Raw genomic sequence first — 21854 nt, forward strand, 5'->3', positions numbered from 1 at the left:
TTGTGTATAGAAGAACACGACTATAGCAAATGAGAAAGTATCTTTGAGCGTAAGTGGATATTTTTAATGCACTTTTTTGACTGTTTCCTTTTCTTTCCATCTAAACTGTTTCCACTCAGAGGGCTCTTGTACAGAAACAACCACATTTTGAATCAGTTCTCACTCTGATTGGTGCCAGTCATGACATGTGCAGATGGTCTGTGCCTGCCATGGCCGGAGAGAACAGGGGTTTCCCAAAAAACAGTACATCAAAACAAGAGAGTTAGTCCTGATGATGACTCGTCCCTGGCTGCAGGCTTTCTGGTCGTCTGTCCCCGTCCCTTCGCCTCCAGCCTCACATTAGTCTAACAGCAGTAAAGCTCTAGATTAGATGCTAATTCAAACCACTGTGCAGACAGTTGTGATGGCATGTCTAATTCTATTTAATGAAGGTTTATAAACTTCCACCACTGCCTCTGTCATTCCTCTAGTTCTCTAGTTTCTCCGCCTGACTCCTTACTCTCCAGCCCTCCCACCCCCCACCCCCTATAGGTGCCCCTCTCTCCCCCCTTCCATCCCTCCATCTCTCCCTCTCTCTCTCTCTCTCTCTCTCTCTCTCTCTCTCTCTCTCTCTCTCAGACATGGGCAGGGTAGGATATCCCGACAAAGCCAGGCTGTACAAACACAGCTCTACGACAGGAAGAACTCCCAGCCCTGAGAGAGGAATTTCCCCTCAGAGCTCACACACACTAATACATACACACTTACACACACATACGCAATTCAGAGACACACAGGCATCCAATATTACCAGGCTAGATTGCTAATCTTTATTTTTCCATATGCCACAATGCTTTGATTGAGCCCTGAAAATATTAGTCTACATACTACAATAGAGATTGTAGTAAACAACATGTGCCATTTATCATTTTAGACAAGAGGCTTTGGTGCTTTAATCATTCAAAGTTAACTACCAGCTATGGAGGCCAGAAACTGGATGGGTAACACTACACTTTATTCTTTGGGTTTGTAGGTTTCCTGTTTGTTGGAAAGACATTTATAATTTTTTACAAACGTTTTTGGTCTGCACCAACTTCTGAGAGAAATATCTGACTCTTTAGCTGATAAATGCGCCACTATGTTCACCAGCTAGCTGCTAACTCTGTCTACCTGCTGTTTGAAGCTGAGCAGGTAGTGAAACAAAACAGTAAAGTTGCAGCCAGACAGCTAAACAATGAGATGAAACTTGCAAAGCCAAGAGGAGCTACAGATTCAAGGGATAAACCTCTCTACGAACAACCCCTTTCACATAATACTATATTTTCACATTGTAATTTGATACATTGTTATAATAAAAATAGCAATTAGAACCATATTGAAAGAAAATTAAATATTCATTAATTTATTTTGGAGACTCTTGGCTGTTATTGAATGTGTTGAATTGTAAGCTTGTGTTCAGACAAATTTCACATTTTCATGTTTCATGTTCAGCTTACCTGAAGTGCAAGTTATTTACTAGAATTAAGTGACTGGAAGTGTACCAATTAAACACTGTCTCTATTTTCCCTATAATTAATAACAAATAACATATGTTTTATAAACTTCTTTGGAAATTATTACACTATGTTAAAATGTATTATGCTATCTTTTACATAGCTCACTTTCATTTGTAATCATCTTGTTCTTTAACATTTATCCATCCCCTATTTTCACCAGACAACATTTCCACTCCCTGACTATTTCCAATTTCCTGAATGCATTAATGATAATGAGAAGTGCCCATGTACGTCCAGAGCCGTGATTAGTTAAGGGTGAGAGATGCCGTTTTAAATTAAAAGTTTTAATTCATGTTATCAACTCAGTGAGAAAATAAAAAGCTTTCCTCTTGTTTGTTTTTTTACAAACTGGAGTTTAAAGGAAAATTAGAAATCTTTCGATTAGTTTTAACATTATTTTATTATTAAATAATTCAGTATTATTTAGCTGCATTTTTGACACGTCTGATAATCTTATATTTATTTTGTCCAGTTTTGGGTCTCCATAGCTAATCAAACAGCATAAATCGTAATATATAATCAACTGCCACACGCTTATCTCTGCAGGTCCGAACTCAGAAGCATCAAGTAAAGTCTACATACAGTAATTAAACAAATGCACTTAAGCCTTTGTGTACATATAAAACATCAGTGCAGCACCATAGAAATCTTTCATGCATACACGCACATATAGGCATGAAACTAAACGACTATTATATATATATATATATATATATATATATATATATAATACTTGATGTGTAGCTGAAGGAGAAAATAAAATGAACAGCAAATTAAAATAACTTTTAATATTCATAATCTTCTGCAGGTGAGCTGGTTGACTTTGTGCACCTGGCAACTCTCACTCTTAGCGTCAGAAAGCTGAAGTAATTACAGACTCGCAAATTTACAAACACAAAAGACAACTCACATGAACACACACACACACACAAACATGCAAACAGTTGTCATGGCAGCAGCTGTGCCTGAGCCCGATTGGATGGCTGACACCTCACCTGCACAGCAAATTAGTGGTGGAGGTAACCACAGTAACAATGCCATTACTATTCCAGTGGCAAAGCTCATACAGTAGATATAGAACCTTGTTGTCAGTTTCATGTTGTGTTAGAATGCTGCAAACAGCTGAAAATATGATATATTTCAGACTGTTTTCCACTCCACTAAAGAATAAAATAAAATGTTATCTGGACACTGAGGCTCCCCACAGACTCACGATTAAAGCAGCCTTGTGTCAAACATGATTATTGTGTTATTGATCGATTCTTCGCTTACAATAATACAGAAGAAAAATCAATCTCTTTGTATCAAGGAGTGTCCAAAACACAGGAGAGCGAGACAGATGTGACTTTAGGGTGGATAATTTGTGAATTTCCAAAGTCTCTGCGGGTATTATCCATCTTCCTGCCCTCAGGTAAAAAAAACACACATACACATACATACACACACACACACACACACACACACACAGCACGAGATGTGGACTCAGGCCCCCGGTGTGCAGCCGTCCACCCCACCCTGCTCCCATGACCCCGTCCCTATAATTAAATGTTTCTGTTCTCGCATTCTTGACATCTCTTTTGTTTTTCTTTCCTTCTGGACATAATTAGCAGTCAACTTTATCTTCCCCTCTTCACCCACCACCAGATACCATCTTCATCATCATCAACTCTCCGTACCCAGTGGTTGAAGAAGTACTCAGATTCTTTAATTAGAATATGATCTTGTAAAAATCTTTCATTACAAGTCAGCGATATCAAAGTATCAAAAGTAAAAGTACTCATTCTGCAGTAAAGTTTCCCTTATTGTATTTATGTATTAATATATACATATCATTATGAGATTGATGCTTCAATGTGTAAGCAGCATGTTATTTTTGTAGCTGCTAAAGGTGGATCTACTAGTTAGGTAGTTTAGTCCAGTGGCTCTCAACATTGGGGTTGGGCCCCTCCAAAGAATCACAGGATATATTTGAGGGATCGTGAGATGATTAATGTGGTTGTAAAGAATAAAAATCTAACTTTTGCTGCACAAATCTGTATTTGAATTACAGTCATTTAGCAGACCCTTTTTTCCAAAATGATTTACAAGTATCAATCTACACACCATAGATGCAGCTACGGGAGCAATTTTGGGGTTGCTCAAAGACACATTGACATGAGACTAGTAGAGCAGGGGATCGAACCACCAACCTTCTGATTGAAAGGCAGCCCTGCTCTCCACTTAGCCACGGTCACCCCATTTACCTTTGGACTTTCCTCCCATTCTTCTTTTTTTTGTTAAAAATTTGATAATTTGACATCTTTAAGCCATGATCAGTTCCCTGACCTTAACCGGCTATTATTGTAACCATAATGATGGTCCCCTAACCTTAACACAATACTTATTTCAACCCAAACTATGATCTTTTCATAAGCCACCAAACAACCAGAGAGTTGTCACATAATTAAATTGTCAGTAAAAAAAACGTACCTATGTGTCGTTCTAAAGGGAATCAACAAATTACATATTATTAATTTTCATTTTGAGTACCTATTGTCTAAAACATTTAAAGAAGAAATTCCACTCTGATGGAACTGCAACTCATAGACTTGCTTCTTCTTTATAGAGTGCTTATTTAATGTTAAAGTAACTAGTAGCTGTCAAGGCTGATCAATATACTGATGTAAAAAGTACCATATTTCCCTGTAGTGGAATAGAAGTATAAAGTACCTAAAAATCATACTTAAGTAAATCACTTAGTTACTTTCCACTACTGTCTGTCCCTCTCTGACTGTCACATTCCTGCAGAGTTAACTGACTTAAAGTGAACTATAGTGGAACAACAGAGGCCTCTCAACATGCCATGCCCTAATCCTCCATGTCGTCCTGCCCCATCTTCACCCGGTCCTCCCCATCATTTATTTTATTTATTTGTTTATTTATTTTGCAGGGACAATGCACACCAATCAACAGCAAAACTGTAGGTGAGCCAGACTCCCCTCCTTTACCTCCTGCTGTTTATGACTCTCTCACCAGGGCGAGTAAGACATTATGACAGACACACATCTGCACCCCTACCCAGAACATCTGTGCCCCACACTGAGATCATCCACTAAACCCTCCCGACTCTCACTTCCTTTTTCGATACTCAGTCTCTCCTCCACAGCGCTTAAATCAACTTTACCCTTTGGCTCATTAATCTTAACTATTTACACCATCATCCCCTCACTCCCTCACATTCCCCATCACAGCCCAGACCGCTTGCCCTCATCCCCTCCAAACCCCCCCCCCTCCTCTTCTCCGACTTCCGCAGGAAATTACCTTGTCTGGATGCTTCACATCCACGGGTGGACTTTCAGAGAGAGGCATTATGAGAGAGAACATAGTCTGGGAGTGGTGTGTGTCTGCACAGGATGGTGTGTGTTAACAGTGTGTGTGCCCGCATTTCTACAGTCTTGATAAACAAATTGAAGGAATTTTACATTTAAGGGATCTCTATGAAGATTGTCATGTGGTTACTTTTGACCGTCTGAGCCAAACTGTGAAATCCAAACCCTACACGTCTGATATTTCTATTTTAAAAAGGAGGCGCATCAATTTTCTATGACAACCCTAACTTATTGGTCTCAAATTGACGTGAGAGAAAAATAGTGAGAGAAATATTAGAGAACAACAGTGGAATGAAAGCATGAAAACACCACTTGGTTTAGATAGGTAGACAGATAAGGGCAACAAACGATTATTTTCATTGTCAATTATTCCATCTGCCTTCTCGGCGACCTGTAACATTTAATAATAACAAGCAATACATCTTTACGTTTGTCTCTAGCCATCGCCATGGAAACTATTCTCCTTAATTGGGAATCCAGTCACCTACTCTCCAATGGCTGAACCTCCTCTCAGAATATATATCACCAGAGTATCTGTCAACATAAGAAAAATGCCTTTTCCGTGATATGTGCTACAGTATTTTGCTACAATAAGGATAATGTATCTCAGTTGACAGGACTGACAGAGCAGAGGTGGAGAGGCATTATGGGACAGGATTAGTCATTACTCAGAACTCTGGTCAGAATATGTTTCATTATGTGACGGCTCAATGAAATGTTTGTGGTTGCTCCTGTCAAGTTTTGGGCAACACAAGAAACCCCGGAGAGAGAAGAGGGAGGATCTATGACAGCTATAGTATATCTCTGCCTGCTCTGTGTAATCCACCGGAACGTGATGTGGCTGAACATCACTGGAGGGCAGTGACACGGAGAACAAAGGGTTTACAATGAGTGAGAGAGAGCGTTAGAGGGTGTGTGTGGGAGCTGTTGGAGGTGGAGGAAGGAGGGTGATGAGATATGACAAGAAGAGAAAGAAATCGATGGCGAAGAAAGTCAACTATTTGCTGTGATTACATCCGTGTAGATATTTAAAGGATTGTATACCATACCTTCAATGACACACAATGACAACCAGAGACTGTAATTTCACTGAGATCATGTAAATCAAGGCACCTCTTCCTCTTTTCTCTCCTAATAAAGAAACTCCCACCCTCAATCCAATTTGCACACAAATGAAATCATTAAAACACGCTTCCCTTGAGACGTTTACCCCCCCGAGTTATTAACTTATCTCTAAAAAGCACAAGCTTCAGATCCCAGAAGAATTAACCTTCTTTGTGTTTTGTGTGTTGCTGGCTGATGAATTCCTGATCTGTGTGTTTGGGGTAGACTAAAAGTGTGTGTGTGTGTGTGTGTGTGTGTGTGTGTGTGTGTGTGTGTGTGTGTGTGTGTGTGTGTGTGTGTGTGTTATGTGTGTGTGTGTGTGTGTGTGTGTGTGTGTGTGTGTGTGTATACAAGTCTGCAGGTTTGTGTGTACAAACGATGTGCACAACAGTATCAGCGTACATACAGGTATGCAAGGCTGCGTAGGAGAGTCAATTAAGGGACAAAAGACAGGAGAGCTCAAACGACAGGAGGAGAAAGAGTGAAAGAGAGACTCTGGAAAGAAAGAAAGCTCCAACTATTCTCCTCTCCTTTCGTTTCCCTTCACTGACTTCCTCCTGTTCGGCTCCCACACAGCAGGAATGCACAGGTTACACGTGTGTGTGAGAGAGTGTGTGTGTGTGTGTGTGTCTGATATGATCAAGTCTCTTCTGATCAGTTTCAGTGATGGAAGGTCACTAAATACATTAACTCAAGTACTATATTGAACTGATATATTGTGTTTTTTACTCCATTTACCTGACAACTAGGCCAACTGGTTACTTTTTGATTAAGATTTTTACATTTAAAGTTCAGTTTTGACATTTTGGAAAAAATGTTTATTTGCCTTCTTGCAGAGAGTTAGATGAAAATATTGACACCTCTCTCTTATCTGTCCGCTTAATATGAAGCTACAGGCAGCAGGCGGTTAGCTTAGCTTAGCATTAAGACTGGAAACAGGGTGAAACATCTAGCCTGGCTCTGTGCAAAGGCAACACAATCCACCTACTTGCTCATCTAATCAGTAACTCAACACATTATATATCATTTGTTTTACCTCAATAAAAAGGATAGAGACGACAATTGGCTACATGCCGGACTATTTATTGTCTCTAAATTTGTTCCAGCTATATAGGGCTGTTTATGAGATGTTATCAGCTCCACCAAAGAGAGAATTTCCTTTTAAACATCTTAGATGATTAAATCTAAACAGTTTGAAGTCTAATTAAAGTGGCAATCTCAAAGATTTTCATTTAAAAAAAATGTCTGTTAAGTCATTATCAAACACTAAAGGAGGTAACACAATGGTGATTGAGCCTATGGACCACTGATGAAAGTATTGCAATGGTTATATATTTGTAGTATTACGAAGCGGGTGTCTGTGGCAAAGTTACTGCTAATTCAAACCGAACATTTTGTTGATAATACTTCTGTACTTTTACTTAAGTGTGATTTTTATTGTAGGAACTTTTCTATTTATATTTCTTAAGAACACAGGGAAAGCAGAATAACAGACAGAGACTGATGGGAAGAAGACTCACTGCAGCTACACCTGAACCTATTTGCATGACTGCCGCACTTTGCATGTTGAACTCAGAGCTCTGCGTCAAGAAGCTGCCTGACAAGAATTTCACTGAGGAGGAAGTGCTTTGTTCACCTCAATGCAGGCTGAAGATAGCTTGTTTTATATGTTGAGGTTCTCAGTTATCTGCCTCTAACACATCTGCCGCCAACACAACACAAATGAAAGGAATGTGATCTGTGGTGCTCAAAGCATCAACGAATGACACTGGAACAAACTCAACAATACAATGTGTCTTTTCACAAACAATGTCATGAGATATGCTACAGACCTACACCCATGTCCCATGTTTGGAACATGGGACAATTGATACACACACACACACACACGCAGACATTAGTGCACACACTTTCAGCCCAATGTGAGAGTCTCGCAGCAACAGTCAGCTATGGCCTCTGGCCGTGAACCTGACCATGAATGAGTTTTAAAACTTGACATGAGGATTATAAACGGTGGGGACTTCACTCCATTCATTTCACATTAACAGTATTTCTATAGCACCTATCATATTGTCATTTGTCACAGGTCCTTTTAACAAAAGAGCAGGCTTTAACCAGAGCTTGATGAACTACTTCTGAGGGACAAAAGGTCAGGAAACATCAGATTTAGTTCCAACAATGTCTGGTAAGCAGTTGTCTTGCACAGAATTTAGACATATAGACTGACAAATAAGCACCACCTGGTCATTAGTTTTGCCCTGTGGACCTGCCAGCTTACCTTCTCTTTAACTTTCCATTCACCCTCCTGACAAACACTTTTGTCAGATAAACAAACTGAGCACTCTCGCTTGGCAGTTCGCTCCGTTCCCCACATCATCCAAACAGATTCAACAGTAAAACCAGCAGCAGAGAGAGGGCTTAAACAAATGACTTTGCATTTATGAACTTTTCCCGTCTCAGCGGAGGCGCAGCAGTTAAAACATCCCAGACCTCTGAGTGTCTGTGATTCTATCGCTGTGGTCAAAATGAAGATACGACCCTTAGAGTATCTGTAAGATCGATGATAGGAGGCAAAGCAAAATCTGGACGAGGTAAACAGCAAAGACATTGCATCAAATCCTGTCATTATAGTTCCTTGACTCCTCGACAAAAGAAATTCTTAGTCAGCTAACACTCGATTAGTCGATTATCACATTACATTAAAGTACAGTCATTTAGCAGATGCTTTTATCCAAAGCAACTTACAATTCAGCTCTCCACTTAGCACAGTCACCTTTCTTATTATAGTTGATTGATTTAATCTGTAAAACAGAGTTTCTCCACAAAGAATCACACAAAAACACCACTCTACATCTTGTATTTACCAGAGAAGTGTTCGTTAGTTTCTTGGCAATAAGTCATTCAGCATGAAAAAAAGCATAAAAACCAACTAACTGACCTCAGGGATCTTAGTCGACTAAGACCAAAATGACCGATTTGTCGACTAATCGACTAAGAGGTGGCAGCTTTAGTGACATATCTGTAAAATTCATCCACTCAACGATTAATGCTACTCTTGTCTGCATATAAAGGAGACTGCGGAGCAGGGGCTGTGAGGTGGTTAGCTTAGCTTAGCATTAAGACTGGAAGTAGGGGGGGGGGGCAGTTAGCCAGCCTCAATCAAATGAGGACAGGCTTATTTTTAAACACTGGACAGAGCTTAGCTAGCTGTTTACTGCTGTGTTGGGTAACCGGTCATATCGTCTAACTCTCAGCAACAAAACAAATAAGTGCCCAAAATTACCCAAAATATCAAACTAGTCTTCTAATACAGTCTTTAAGAGGCTGCTGAGGGTGATTTGATGTTTGGACTTGTTCTGTCCACAGTTCAAGAAAACTTTTGCAGGTTTAAAAATGGACTTTTTCAGTTTTTGAGGGCAGAGAAAATCTACTGGGAGATTATGAGTAAGCATTATAAATCATCATAGCCTACACATTATTCAATACAAAGTATTCTTACACAAACATATTCGTACCATTAACTGTCCATATGTATTACTGCCGTTGCTTCGGACAGGGCACTGGATCTTTTGTTTGGTGTATTAAGACTGTACATGAGACTCACATGATACAGATAAACAGAGAAAACCAGTTGTTTACAGTAACTGGCTGGTAAAAAAGTGAGACATCAGTAACCAGAGCAATCACAGCACAGACTTACAGCAACCTAACAGGGATAAAACCTCCCCTGAAATCTGGATGACATTATACGCAAAAAAAACCCCACAACAAATTACAACTTTGCTCACATTCACAGACACACACATGCGACTGCGCACATTTCCCTGAAGAGATTAGTGGGAGAAAGAACAAGTGAGGGAGGGCAGGGGACGGAAAGAGCTCACCTTTCCTCATAATGACTATGCTCACCTGTTCATCCCCTCACCTGGGGCAGGGGGATCACCCTCCCTTCCTCCCTCCCTCAGAAATGGCCATGCGGATAAAGGGAGTCTTTCAGCCCAAAATGCACGCTGCCACTGTGTGTCCCCGCTCTCTCTCTTGCTCTCTCTCTCTCACTCTCTATGTCACTCGCTCTCTCTCTATGTCACTCGCTCTCTCTCCCCCCCACCATCTCTGCAGCCCAGCCCTGAAACTGATCCAGGTAGACTTTCTGATGGAGAACTTTCTCACACTCCTTTACCTGCCAATCACACACCTCCCCAACATACAGGCAAAACCGTGTGGCACACACATGCAGTATGCATGATGCACACACACTGAAGCGCACACAGAAGCAAACTGTATACAGATAAGGGAAGATAATTGGCTCTGGGACAGAGAGTCTCACAGGTAAATGGGCTGATACTAATCGAGAAGAAGAAACAAGCCAACTCTGTGTTACATTCTCGTATGTGTGAGTGTGTGTGTCTGCGTGTGTGCTCATGTCAACGTGGATACATCAGGAGTGTATGTGTGTCGTGCTGAAGCTTCACTTGGGTTTTGTGCAATATTAGAAACATTATTACAGCACAATATGAATCGTACCAGAGCCACAAGGCCTTTTGTTGCCATTTCTGTTATACTTTCATTATGAGAAAGAAGTCAACCATGCTGAGAGCGATCAAAGGCTAAAAGAAAGGAAAGACTGCAGGAGGAAATACTAAGGAGCAAACAAAACCTCTGCAATCCGCAGAAAAATTGTGGCTCACTCCTTCTTGTCCCTGCCAAGTCGCTTTAAAGGGATTCCCTCTAACTCTAGTTTTATTGATAAACAAGTATTAATTGCAGCAATAAAGAGTCCAGTAAAGAAGCAACTCCAATTGGTGATGATGGAGGGATGGACTGATGGATTATTAGACTTTAAGAGCTCTGCCATATGAGAATATTTGTGTTACTGTTTCTAACTTTCCTTGTAAAGATTTCAGGGATCAAAGCAAACAAAACAAGGTGGAATGATCATATATATATATATATAGTATATTAGGACTGCACCATATTTTCTTTACCTTTTATTTTTAGGGCTTGGTATGTAAAACCTCAGAAAATAGTTAAACCTAGTTGATGTCTTCAAATTGTTTGTTTTGTCCAATCAACAGTCAACACCCACAAAGAAGTTCAGTTCAGTATCATACAATAAACAAAAAATCACAAAATGTTCAAGTTTGAGATGCTCGAATCTGTGATCATTTGGGGCTAAAATTGACTGAAACAATTTAGTGACTATAAAAATAGTTAATCGACTAATGGTTTCCGCTCTAATGCATAACAATGTGCTTAAATTATATATAAATAACAGTAAAGAACAATGCAGAAATACTGTTTTATATGGGCTATGGCTGTCGCAATATCAAATTTTCATTACATAATTATCATGGCCCAAATAATTCACGATAATGATACTATAGTAATTTTTTTATCTCAGTATCAGTCAAATTTGTCTTTAACTTTGTTTATTGTGCGTTTTGCCTCCTTTTTTGGCAAATTAATTAAACTGAAAATATATGTGTATGGAGCTGGAGTGAGAGTCTGTTAACGTAACTGTACAAACGCATTGTTTAAGAGGCACTGCATTATTGAAGGAGGAGGAGGATATCAATATTTCATTTTTTAAATATCACGATTATCGTCACCGGTATTTGGCAATACGGGCTATCAAACACTGTTTTGCTTGAAGCGCCATATAAAGACATGAGGTTTTTTTTTTTAGCTTCTTCCTGAATTTATTTGGAGAAAAACCTAAAGAAAAGAGAGAGATGGAGGGCAGGAGGAGGAGAGAAAGGTGGATTGAATGATCGATTATCTCAGCTACACTCACTTACTGGGGGTGCTAATGCAAGATTAATTGGTCTGCTCTTTAACGAGGACACAAGATGAAGCAGCAAGCAGCGTTCAATACGCCCCGGAGGACCGAAAGGTTTTGAGTGCAGAAAGTTCAGGATGGATGGAGGAAAGAAGGGAGAAAGAGGACAGAAATATCCAGAGGAAGAAAAAGATACAAATCTGAGAAGATCAAGGGATGAGAAACCTTACTGCACATAAATATAATGAGATTCTGTAATATTGTGGAGTAATTTCTTTTATCACTGTAATCACATTGTGTTTTTTTATAAAATATTGTGAATCCAGGAAAATGTCTAGCTGAGGGTAAAGCATCTGATCAATCATTTAGATGACGTCTAAACGGTTTATGTCTTTTGACATAAGAATTCTAATGATGATATGAACACTTGACATGGTTATGGCCTTAGTTTGACCAAACGTTTTTCTCTGCAAATTGTTTAATCTGAATGATTTGTAGAGCTCTGAAGACACGTCACAGCTGTGCTTTAAGCTAAATGCTAACATCACAAACCATGATCACACGTTGATGCTAACAGGCACAATTTTTTCCATGTCCACCATCTCAGTTTAGCGTGTTAGCATGCTGACATTCACCAATTAACACTAAATACAAAGTACAGCTGAGGCTGATGGGAATGTGATTAGTTTTGCAGGTGAACTATTAGTCCAAACAACAGCTGTGTGAAATAGCGCTACTGCTTTATCTATATTGGGATTAATATTTGATTTCAGGAAATTGTATTCATTCTTTGTGGTGGTGGTCTTTGTTTTAGGCAAGTTGGCCCACCTCTGCTATAATTTGATCCACAATTTGTTTGTCACTATATCAGTCAAGGCAATCACTAAAAAATTTAATTTCTCCATGAAATTTGACTTTCTATTAGCAGGCAGTCCAGACATTAACTTTACAAGGGCATTTTTCTGTACCGAAACAGATACTGTGATATACCATATACATTTAAAATAACCTCCAGTACTCTCACCCATACCCAGACAAAGAACAGAAAAGGTGTAAAAGCATGCAAGTCTGAACTATGAGTGTCATTGTTATTCAACTCTAGCTTCACTTTGAGTGTATTGTACTTGAAGCGTAGTCTGTTCCCTTGGTAACCATACTGATAACCAGCACTGCCCCTGTACTTACTGGCCACGCGTATTTGAAGGGAATGACAATGTGTCCATTAGACCCATCCTCTCCTCCTCCTCCTCCTCCTCCTCCTCCTCCTCCATCGTGTCCTCGATGGTAGAGCGACTGGGAGTTTCCACCCAGGATCCCCGTGCTGCCCAACCCGAAGGTGCAGGCTCCAATTGGAACGACCCGGGCCTGGTACTCCTTGAGGCAGGCCTTGAAGAAAGTGTCACATTGGTCCCTGGCAGAGCAGCGCTGCCCACCACTGGCCTGCAGGTCACAGCAGTCTCCACTCTGCAGAAGTCCGAGGGGGTTCTCAAAGTAGTGGATCTGAAGCTCGAACATACCGACTGCACACACAACCTGAGTCCAGAGAGAGGAGGAGCCGAGAGGAGAGGAGAGAGTTACATTAATATATGATCTGTTATTAAACAAAGGCAGTGCATGGAAACACAAGCAACTACAGTATGCAAGTTCTCACGGATGCAAAATCATCAAACATCAACAGCTGAAATTTAAGGGTAAGTTTAGGTTGTGTGAAAACCTTTTAAAGATGGCTGCCTCGATGGTAGAGGAGAGTTTAGAGCGTGTGTTTGGTGGTGTGGGTTTTAATGTGCTGAGTTTTGCTGTCTAGGAAAGTTGTAGATACCAATTAAGCTTCGGAAATGGACAGAAAGCATTTAAGAAAGACAGATGAAAGAAGTTTTTAGTGACAAATGAAAGCGAGTGTAACAGAAGCTAATTTGAAACTGGACGGGATTTCAAGTCTCTGTAGAACAGAACGTTTTCAAGGAATAGAGCGCCACGTTGGGAAAACACTTATGAGCTTTCTTGCCGAGAGTTACATGTGAAGATGTGACTTTCAGCAGAGATTACAGAATAATCAAGACATATGCAGCACATAATCTCCTGTACAACCATAAATCAGCGTTCAGTTTACAGATTAAAAAATCAAGATATTACGTGTAAATGAATAAGCTTTAGAGGTGCTCCTAAGCACCTCTAACCGGGATCACTTAGACAGATCCAAGCTAGCTGGTTCCCTCTTTCCAGTCTTTGAGCTATGCTAAGCTAAAGGCTATGGCTGTAGCTATATATTTGCTGTACAGACATGAGAGTGGTATCAAACTTCTTAACTTAGTCGCCACAAGAAATAAAATGTTGAGCTGTTCCTCTAACTTTTGGTGTTTAGTAATACATGGAGGCTGTTTCTTGCTGAGGTATTGCTGCTCATCAGAAGTAATTGTTGACCACTGTAAGGACACACAAACCTTTAGCTGCAGTGGTCTTTTGCAACAGCCAGGACACTAAATCCCATTTTTGGCCACAAAATTTAAAATGATGGTTTGGCAACTTCTGTACAGAACCACCCGTTTTTTCCACAATGACAGAAAAATCAGCAACGTTATTAATGACAGATGCATGGGACTAAACACTGTAAACCGAGAAAAGAACCACAATCCCCTCACACTCAATTTATACATCTTGTCCTTCATTCGATAAAATAGAAAACAGGAATTTCATCTGATAAAAACATCATAATAAAATACCTCAATTCATAAAGTGTTTGAGGGCAGATTTTCATATTTCCTGCAATGTGCTGTCTCACTATTTCTGGGAATCAGCAGCAGCCTGCATGTCTGCTCTGTATCATGTGTTTATCAGTATGTAGCAAGACAACAGTCGTCAGACAAGTGAGTGAGAGAGAGAAAAAAATGAATGAGGACATGATTTTGATTCCCACAACTTTGCTTGACCTTTAACTTTTCCATCCAAATCATGCAGAGACACACTGCCCGACATAAAACCATTTATCTCTCAACTTCATTGTTTTTCTTTTTTGTTCTTTACTTCACCTGTGTGTCACCACCACTCCCTTCTTATTCCTCACTCTCTCTTCCCAGGAGAGGAAGACACTGGGGGGGGGGGGGGGGGGGGACGACTCCTCCTCCTTCCTTCTTTCTCTATGAGCTGTAACCCTCCTGTCATTTCTCTTTCTGTGGTTATCAACTCTTTTCTGCAATGTTGCCATGCTCCTTTTCATCTGCCTCCCTTTCTTTTCTCTGTGTTCCCTCCCTGTTTAAAGATGGGTGGAGGAGACACACACACACACACACACACACACACACACACACTAGAGTTAACAAGACCCCCTGGGAGTCTCAGAGCATTGGGGTCAGGTTTATGCATGCATGCGTGCGTGCATGCGTGTGTGTGTGTGTGTGTGTGTGTGTGTGTGTGTGTGTGTGTGTCACTGTAGCAGCATGAAGCTTTGGCTTCTTCCAACAATTGCAAATACAACATAAATGAAGCCACTGTTATCTCAGTTTGCCATGCAACCTCAAGTGATGAATAAATCTGAATAATTCATAGCCCTTTTCAACATCCTCGCACAATCATTGAGCTTAATTATTGCTCATTAGGTCCAGGAAGTAGAGTCATGTATCCCCAGCGGTGTTGTACGCTTCATCATGGACAGAAATCACTACAACCAACAAGCTCTTAGTCTCATGTGTCTGCCGCCCGACATCGAGCCAGAATCTCAGTCGCTCCATTGTGTTTGGTTTGTGTGTCCCTCTCATGCCCCTGTCCCTGAGCCGAGAGGGGTTGAGGGGGTGAGGTGGGAGGGGTCAGGGGCATGGGGGGTGGGGGGGGAACTGGTCTACATCAAAAGGCTTGTGGAGATACAGTGGCGCTCATCACTCTACATCCTCCTTTCTTCCTCTCCTCCTCTCGCTGCCCGAGCCATTCCCTGCATACCAGCATTTCAGCGCTCGGACTCACCAGAGAGAGAGAGAGACAGACACAGGGAGAGAGACAGAGAGAGGGAGAGAGAGGGAGCGAGAGACAGACAGAGAGAGAGAGGGAGAGAGAGACAAAGCCAAGTCTCTGCAGGAGAGCGTTGGGCAGTTAAAGGATCACTACATATAAAACTCAGAGTGGCTCACAAACAAATCCTCTCCATCTAAACACATTCACGGGTCACTTCCTGATCTCTGTTTCACTGTAAAAGGCAGGCGAGACCGTTAGAAAGTAGAGCAGCAGTTTGAATGCAAGTCTAAAGGAAAAGTTAAAAACCATGAAACCCCAATAATAAAGCACAATTCTTCATCTTAAGTGCTGCAGCTATCGTTCACAACAGTACAACAGTCAGACAGTACAAAGCAAACAAAAAATCAATGAAATGAAATGTTAAGTCTGATCAATATGTTTAAAATATCAAATATCTTGAAAATGACAAGGTTACTCATGGTAATCCACAGACCATTGCTGTGAACAGTTAAACTGAGTTTCTTTGTGTCTAAATATTACAGACAATTCTATTTGAAAAGATATTACTACATTCAAAAACATTTTTGTGGTCTTTTAAATGTCAATGAGCTGAAACAATGACTTTATTAATCTATTATTTGATCAACAGAAAATGTATGGGAAACAATGTTGATGATCAATTCATGATTTAAGTAATTTTACATTGAAAAATGTGGAAAAAATGTCTGTATCAGCCTCTAAAATGCCAAGAGTGAATGTTTTTCTTCATCTGAATATCTTTGGTTTTAGAATTATTGTTCAGACAAAATGAGCTTTTTATAGAAGTTATCTTTGACTTGTCTCAGCATTTTATTTTCTGACATTTTATGGACCGAATGATAGAAAGTATCTGGCATATTAATTGATAATACAAATATTGGCAGCTATGAGCTTCTCAACACCTCAGCACATCTCAACACATTGATGTCCTGAGGGATTTCCAGTTAGAACAACAGGTTTCCTGAGTATTCAAATCACTTGCTTATAAAGACTATGACAAATACAAGCTCTATTGTATGTGAAACAGTTTATGCTCCTGATGCGTGACACATTTGAGAGAAAGCTGATGATAAAGTGTTGACTAACCAAATTTAACCTTTTGAATCTGACAGACTGAAACTCACGTTGTCACAGTATCCCCAAGGCTCACGCTGTGCTGCAGTTTGAGCCTTGGTGAGACTAAACCTGGACAACAGACATCACGCTGGACAGTCAATAAGCTTCACTCTGTAAGCAGGTCTGAGTATGTCCTCGTGAACATGATGTCCTGTCTTCTGCATTGATAAATAGTCCCCGGCAGTAGCAGAGGATCCAGAGTGTGTGTTTCTCACTGCAGTGCGGTCAGAGAATGGAGGGAGTGGAGAGTGTTGTTCCTCAGCTGTGAGGAGGTTGCAGAGGTGCAGAGAGAGACACGCAGAGCTGCCCGAACGTTCAACATTCACACGCCCCGGAGTTTATTCGGCTGTGGCCCCAGGCTCCACACACACCCAAGACACAGATGCTGAATGTAAGCTTAGTGTTTAGAAAAAAACATGCACACACAGACACAGACACACACAGCACATGCACACTTTTAAGCACCTCTGTGCCTGTTCTTGCTACTGGTGGATCCTGTCACACATCACAGACATCCTGATCAGGCCAGCAGCAGCAGCAGCTGACAGCTTGCAGGGCAAAAACCTGAAAAATGTTTTGTGGGTTTTCGCCTTCATGCACAATATTATGTTGGCATATCCAAAGCATTTCCATTCTACCAAAAATAATGTCCATAATGCCTTAAGCTAATGCTTGTCTGAATCACTGACAAGTTGCTGCAGTGACTATATGCTGTTTTGTAGAACGCACAGTAACACACAAAAGAAAGTCAACGAGATGTTAAGATCGAGGGGATAGAAAACAGTCAAAGAGTGTCTATATTGCAAATAATGTAAAAATAACAGCAGATGCAGCTGCTGCAAGCAGTGGACACTGAACAGAGGGTGTGTGATGCGAAATTAAGGAGCTATTTATCGTCTTTACTGAGGAGCCATCACAGTCCCTGAAAAAAAAGGTTGTATCTAAATAATAACCAATTGTTCTGTTTAAATTATGCTTGGTTTGTGTGTTGTACGCCTCATTATATACTTTTTGTTTACGAACAATGGAGTAATAAACACTAACCTCTATAATACTAAAAATAACCGTGACCCTGCTTAAATATTCATATGCCAATACACATTTTTGCTGTGACATTTGCAGCCCTTCTAAAACAGGACTACAGTAGTGCTAGTCTTGCGTGGGATAATAGACACCAGCGGGCAGAAACAACAGGTGGGCACAGCGCCATGTAGGAGCAGAATGAGGGCAGCACAAAGAGGGAAGGGACAGGGTGTGTGCGTGCGTGTGTGTGTGTGTAGACTCCATTATTGACAGTTTTCACGCAGCTGTGATAAGAAATACAGACTGAACCACATTAAAAGTCAGCTCCGGGGGTTTAAGTACATGCCGCCCGAAATAGCACTTAATCGGTGGCTTACCTGCGGTTGTATCGTGAGCGCGACCAGAAAAATCACAGTCCGCTGCAGGTGGAGGTGTCCCCGGTGTCGGTCACCCCTCGTGCCTGGCCTCGCAGTGATCTTTCCGCTCCCGTTTCTGGAATCGAGACCAGTTACCCTGTGCGCTCCTGTACTCTCCATCCCTGCGTCAGGGGATCGGGGACCGTGTTCTGCGCTTTGGCGGTGTGTCCCTCTCCTCCTCCTCCCTCCCTGCGTCCGTCAGTCCGCCCAGCTCTCCTCCTCTCCGGTTCTTAAACCCTGAAACTCACGCAGAGCCACTTCATCGCGTCCAGGTCAGAGAAACCATAACTACCTCTGTCTCCGCTTGGATGTATCCCCCCTACCCACCCACCTCATAAAACGCACACCTGATCAACCCCTTGCCGCTGTGTCCGGGGTGGATTTCCACTGGGAATGACACATGCACATGCACACAAACACATAAACACACAAACACGCAAACACGCTCCCCTTTGCGCTGTATTCCTCCCACCACCTGAGTTAAGAGGCTTTAAAAGGTCCAATCTGCCGGCTCACTTGACTTGAACTCTTATCCAAATGAGCTCACACTCTCTCTTCTTCTTCGGTCTCTCTTCAAGCCTGATTCACGCACAAAAAGACTTTTTAAAAAAATCCCAAACATCTATGTTCGTCCTACTTCGTGATGAGTGCATGAAAGCCGGCACCGAAGTTGCGTCTCTCCAGGGGAATGATTTCACTTTGCGCTTCTCTCATCTAAGCCGGTGGTTGGTCAGTTGTTAACCCGATACGAAGCCCGGCGGCAACAGAGTCAGTGTGGGAAACAATGAGAGAGAGAGAGAGAGAGAGAGAGAGAGAGAGAGAGAGAGAGAGAGAGAGAGAGCATGGAGGGTGTGTCCTGAGGCAGGGAATATCCGCCTTTCAACTCTTGTCCGGATGGTTCCCAGCGCGCACCAATTCGCTCATCCTTCTCTCGCTACACTGCGCAACCTGCGGACCAACCCTCCCAAACTTGTTTTTTCTTCTAAGTATGTCACATGTACGCATGGGATTATCCCGAATGCGTTTCAGTTCTCCTCTGTGGGTTTACCGTTTCCTCTCTACCTTTTGTGGCACCTCGCTGGTTCGTCTCCTCCGGTTGCAGAGCCCTGCTGTCCCGCGGCTCGCTTCAAAGCGCCGCCGCACCAATTAACTGCTCGTCACAGTTTTGCTCAGGCTCGGGTGGCCTCTGAACGGGAACGTTTCTATGGACGCTTGAAGCTGAAGCCCTCCGTAATTAAAATACCACTCTGCTACAGATGGTGACACGAAAGTGACAAATATATTGACAAAAAACTAACAGGAAAAAAGAAACGAAACTGCAGCTTTGGAGAGTTTATATTAAAGATGATAGTTACGCGTGGCACAGGTGTCTATACACGCACCTGATTGTCATAACCACATTTATGATTAGACTTGTCGGCTGTGGGAACATGCCGCCGCTTTATGATGCCGCCGGCTGCAATAAATACTAACCGGGTGAGCGCATGGATATAAAAGAGAATTGTGGGGCATCTAGGCTTCCTTTGAATATTGGCACCGGTCACATGGCATACTTTCCACATCTGACTTCCGGAGCTCGTCTTGTTGGATGCATTGACCTCCACACAATGTACCTTCTTCATCGGAGGAAATCTAATGAGATTCTGTCTCCCTCCTCCACGAGTTTGTTGCTCAAGAGCTTCCCTGACAACCGCTGGTGTTTTCAGCGGCCCGGCGCTCTGCAGTGACCCCCGGAGCAGAACAGAGGGCTCTTAAGGAGCAGAGGGGTTGATTTGCATAGCGGAGCAGTGACCTCCAAAACATGAGCTGAATCCTAACGAACCATCCGGAAACACGCAGATATGACTGGGTCTGCTCAGAAGCTGCTGTGTGTGTGTGTGTGTGTGTGTGTGTGTGTGTGTGTGTGTGTGTGTGTGTGTGTGTGTGTGTGTGTGTGTGTGGTTCACCTGAGCTGGACTCAATAAAAAACAGCAACCTTCAAACTCTGTGGGTTTTTGTTACATAGAATGTATTTGGCACCATCTAATGGTCACATGTGTGCATTTGGGCAGAATCACCATTTAAGTCTTAAGATAATATAGCTGGGAGCTTCTGGTGCACGTGACCATTCTGTGCTGTTTATGTCAATTTCTGCTCTTAAGCGTCAAAAACAATCTGTCTAAAAAGAAAAACTCTCATACACACATACAGTTTTAGAAGTTAGTTTTAATGTCAGTATACCTTAAATAATGACTGGCCCACTGGCCGGTCTGTGGGTTGGGTTTAAGTAAACACCATCTTAAAAAAGCAAAAAGTGCCCGTGGATACAGATTATGCACCGTCACCAGCTGATGTTTGAGCTCACTCACAGACACAACTCCCAAACCTAGCCCACCGGATACGTAGCAGTTGCCTTTCAGTCCCTGCAACTGAAAGATCACTGTGTTGGTGAATGGAAAGGCACTCGGCGTGTTGCCAAGAGCATGCGACACTCACTCACACATGGCGCCCTTGTGGCTAAGGTCAGCGCTTTCTCAAGGCAAAATAAGGGAGTGTGGAAAGGCTTGGGAAACTACAGAAGAATGTGCATTTCTGTGTACACTGTTGAGCTGACCTGAAGACAACTACTCCGGCCACAGTTTAAGTCCACAACAGGGAGGCCCAGTGTGCGCCTGCCGCAGCGCAGTGAGAGTCTAAATTAAGCTTTTCAGGCTGGATTCACACATCACTCCGCCCCGCACTCATGAATCCAGCCTTTGAGGGGAGGTGGTAGTCCTTATTGGCCTGTAATTACTTGTGTAGAGGCCTTTGAGGGTGTGCTGCACAACACACAGCAGGCATTTACTAATTGGCAAACTCAAGACAATTGTTCCCATTTGCGTTCATTAAATATCACATCAGTTTACTCATAGTGTTTATGGAAAGAGGTCTACAGCATAATCAGAATTATGACATGTTTGTTATGCTACCCAATACTTTAACTCCACTACATTATGAAGAAAAGTACTGTTCTATTCACTTCACTAAATTTACCTGACAGCTTTAATTTTGTAGTTCATTTGAAAAATATGATTTTGAAAATTTATAGCAATGCAGTTTTACAGTGAATTTAACTACTATAGATTTATCTGTGTGTATGTACATATACACATGCATATACAGTTGTGGTCAAAAGTTTACATACACTTGTAAAGAACATAATGTCATGGCTCTCTTGAGTTTCCAGTTATTTCTACAACTCTGATTTTTCTCTGATAGAGTGATTGGAACAGATACTTCTTTGTCACAAAAAACATTCATGAAGTTTGGTTCTTTCATGACTTTATTATGGGTTAACAGAAAAAGTGATCAAATCTGCTGGGTCAAAAATATACATACAGCAGTGCTAATATTTGGTTACATGTCCCATGGCCATTTTCACTTCAATTAGGCGCTTTTGGTAGCCATCCACAAGCTTCTGGCAAGCTTCTCGTTGAATCTTTGACCACTCCTCTTGACAGAATTGGTGCAGTTCAGTTAAATTTGATGGCTTTCTGACATGGACTTGTTTCTT

The 21854-nt window shown here is 41.6% G+C and overlaps 1 protein-coding gene across 1 annotated transcript in view; it reads right to left on the reverse strand.

Annotated features, from left to right (window-relative positions):
• Positions 1 to 19073, reverse strand: part of LOC137873258 (protein jagged-1b) — a 44663-nt gene extending 25590 nt beyond the window's left edge. The window contains exons 1-2 of the mRNA XM_068711537.1: positions 18284 to 19073; positions 12972 to 13319 (exon numbers count right to left, since the gene is read on the reverse strand). Of these exons, the coding sequence (XP_068567638.1) occupies positions 12972 to 13319; positions 18284 to 18442 (507 nt within the window). The 5' untranslated portion in view covers positions 18443 to 19073. The remainder of the gene's footprint in view (positions 1 to 12971; positions 13320 to 18283) is intronic.
• Between the last annotated feature and the right edge of the window lie 2781 nt (positions 19074 to 21854).

This window comes from Cebidichthys violaceus, unplaced genomic scaffold (genome assembly GCF_023349555.1).
Source record: "Cebidichthys violaceus isolate CVI_PGR_0920_01 unplaced genomic scaffold, fCebVio1.0.p SCAF_1, whole genome shotgun sequence".
Classification (NCBI taxonomy): Eukaryota; Metazoa; Chordata; class Actinopteri; order Perciformes; family Stichaeidae; genus Cebidichthys; species Cebidichthys violaceus.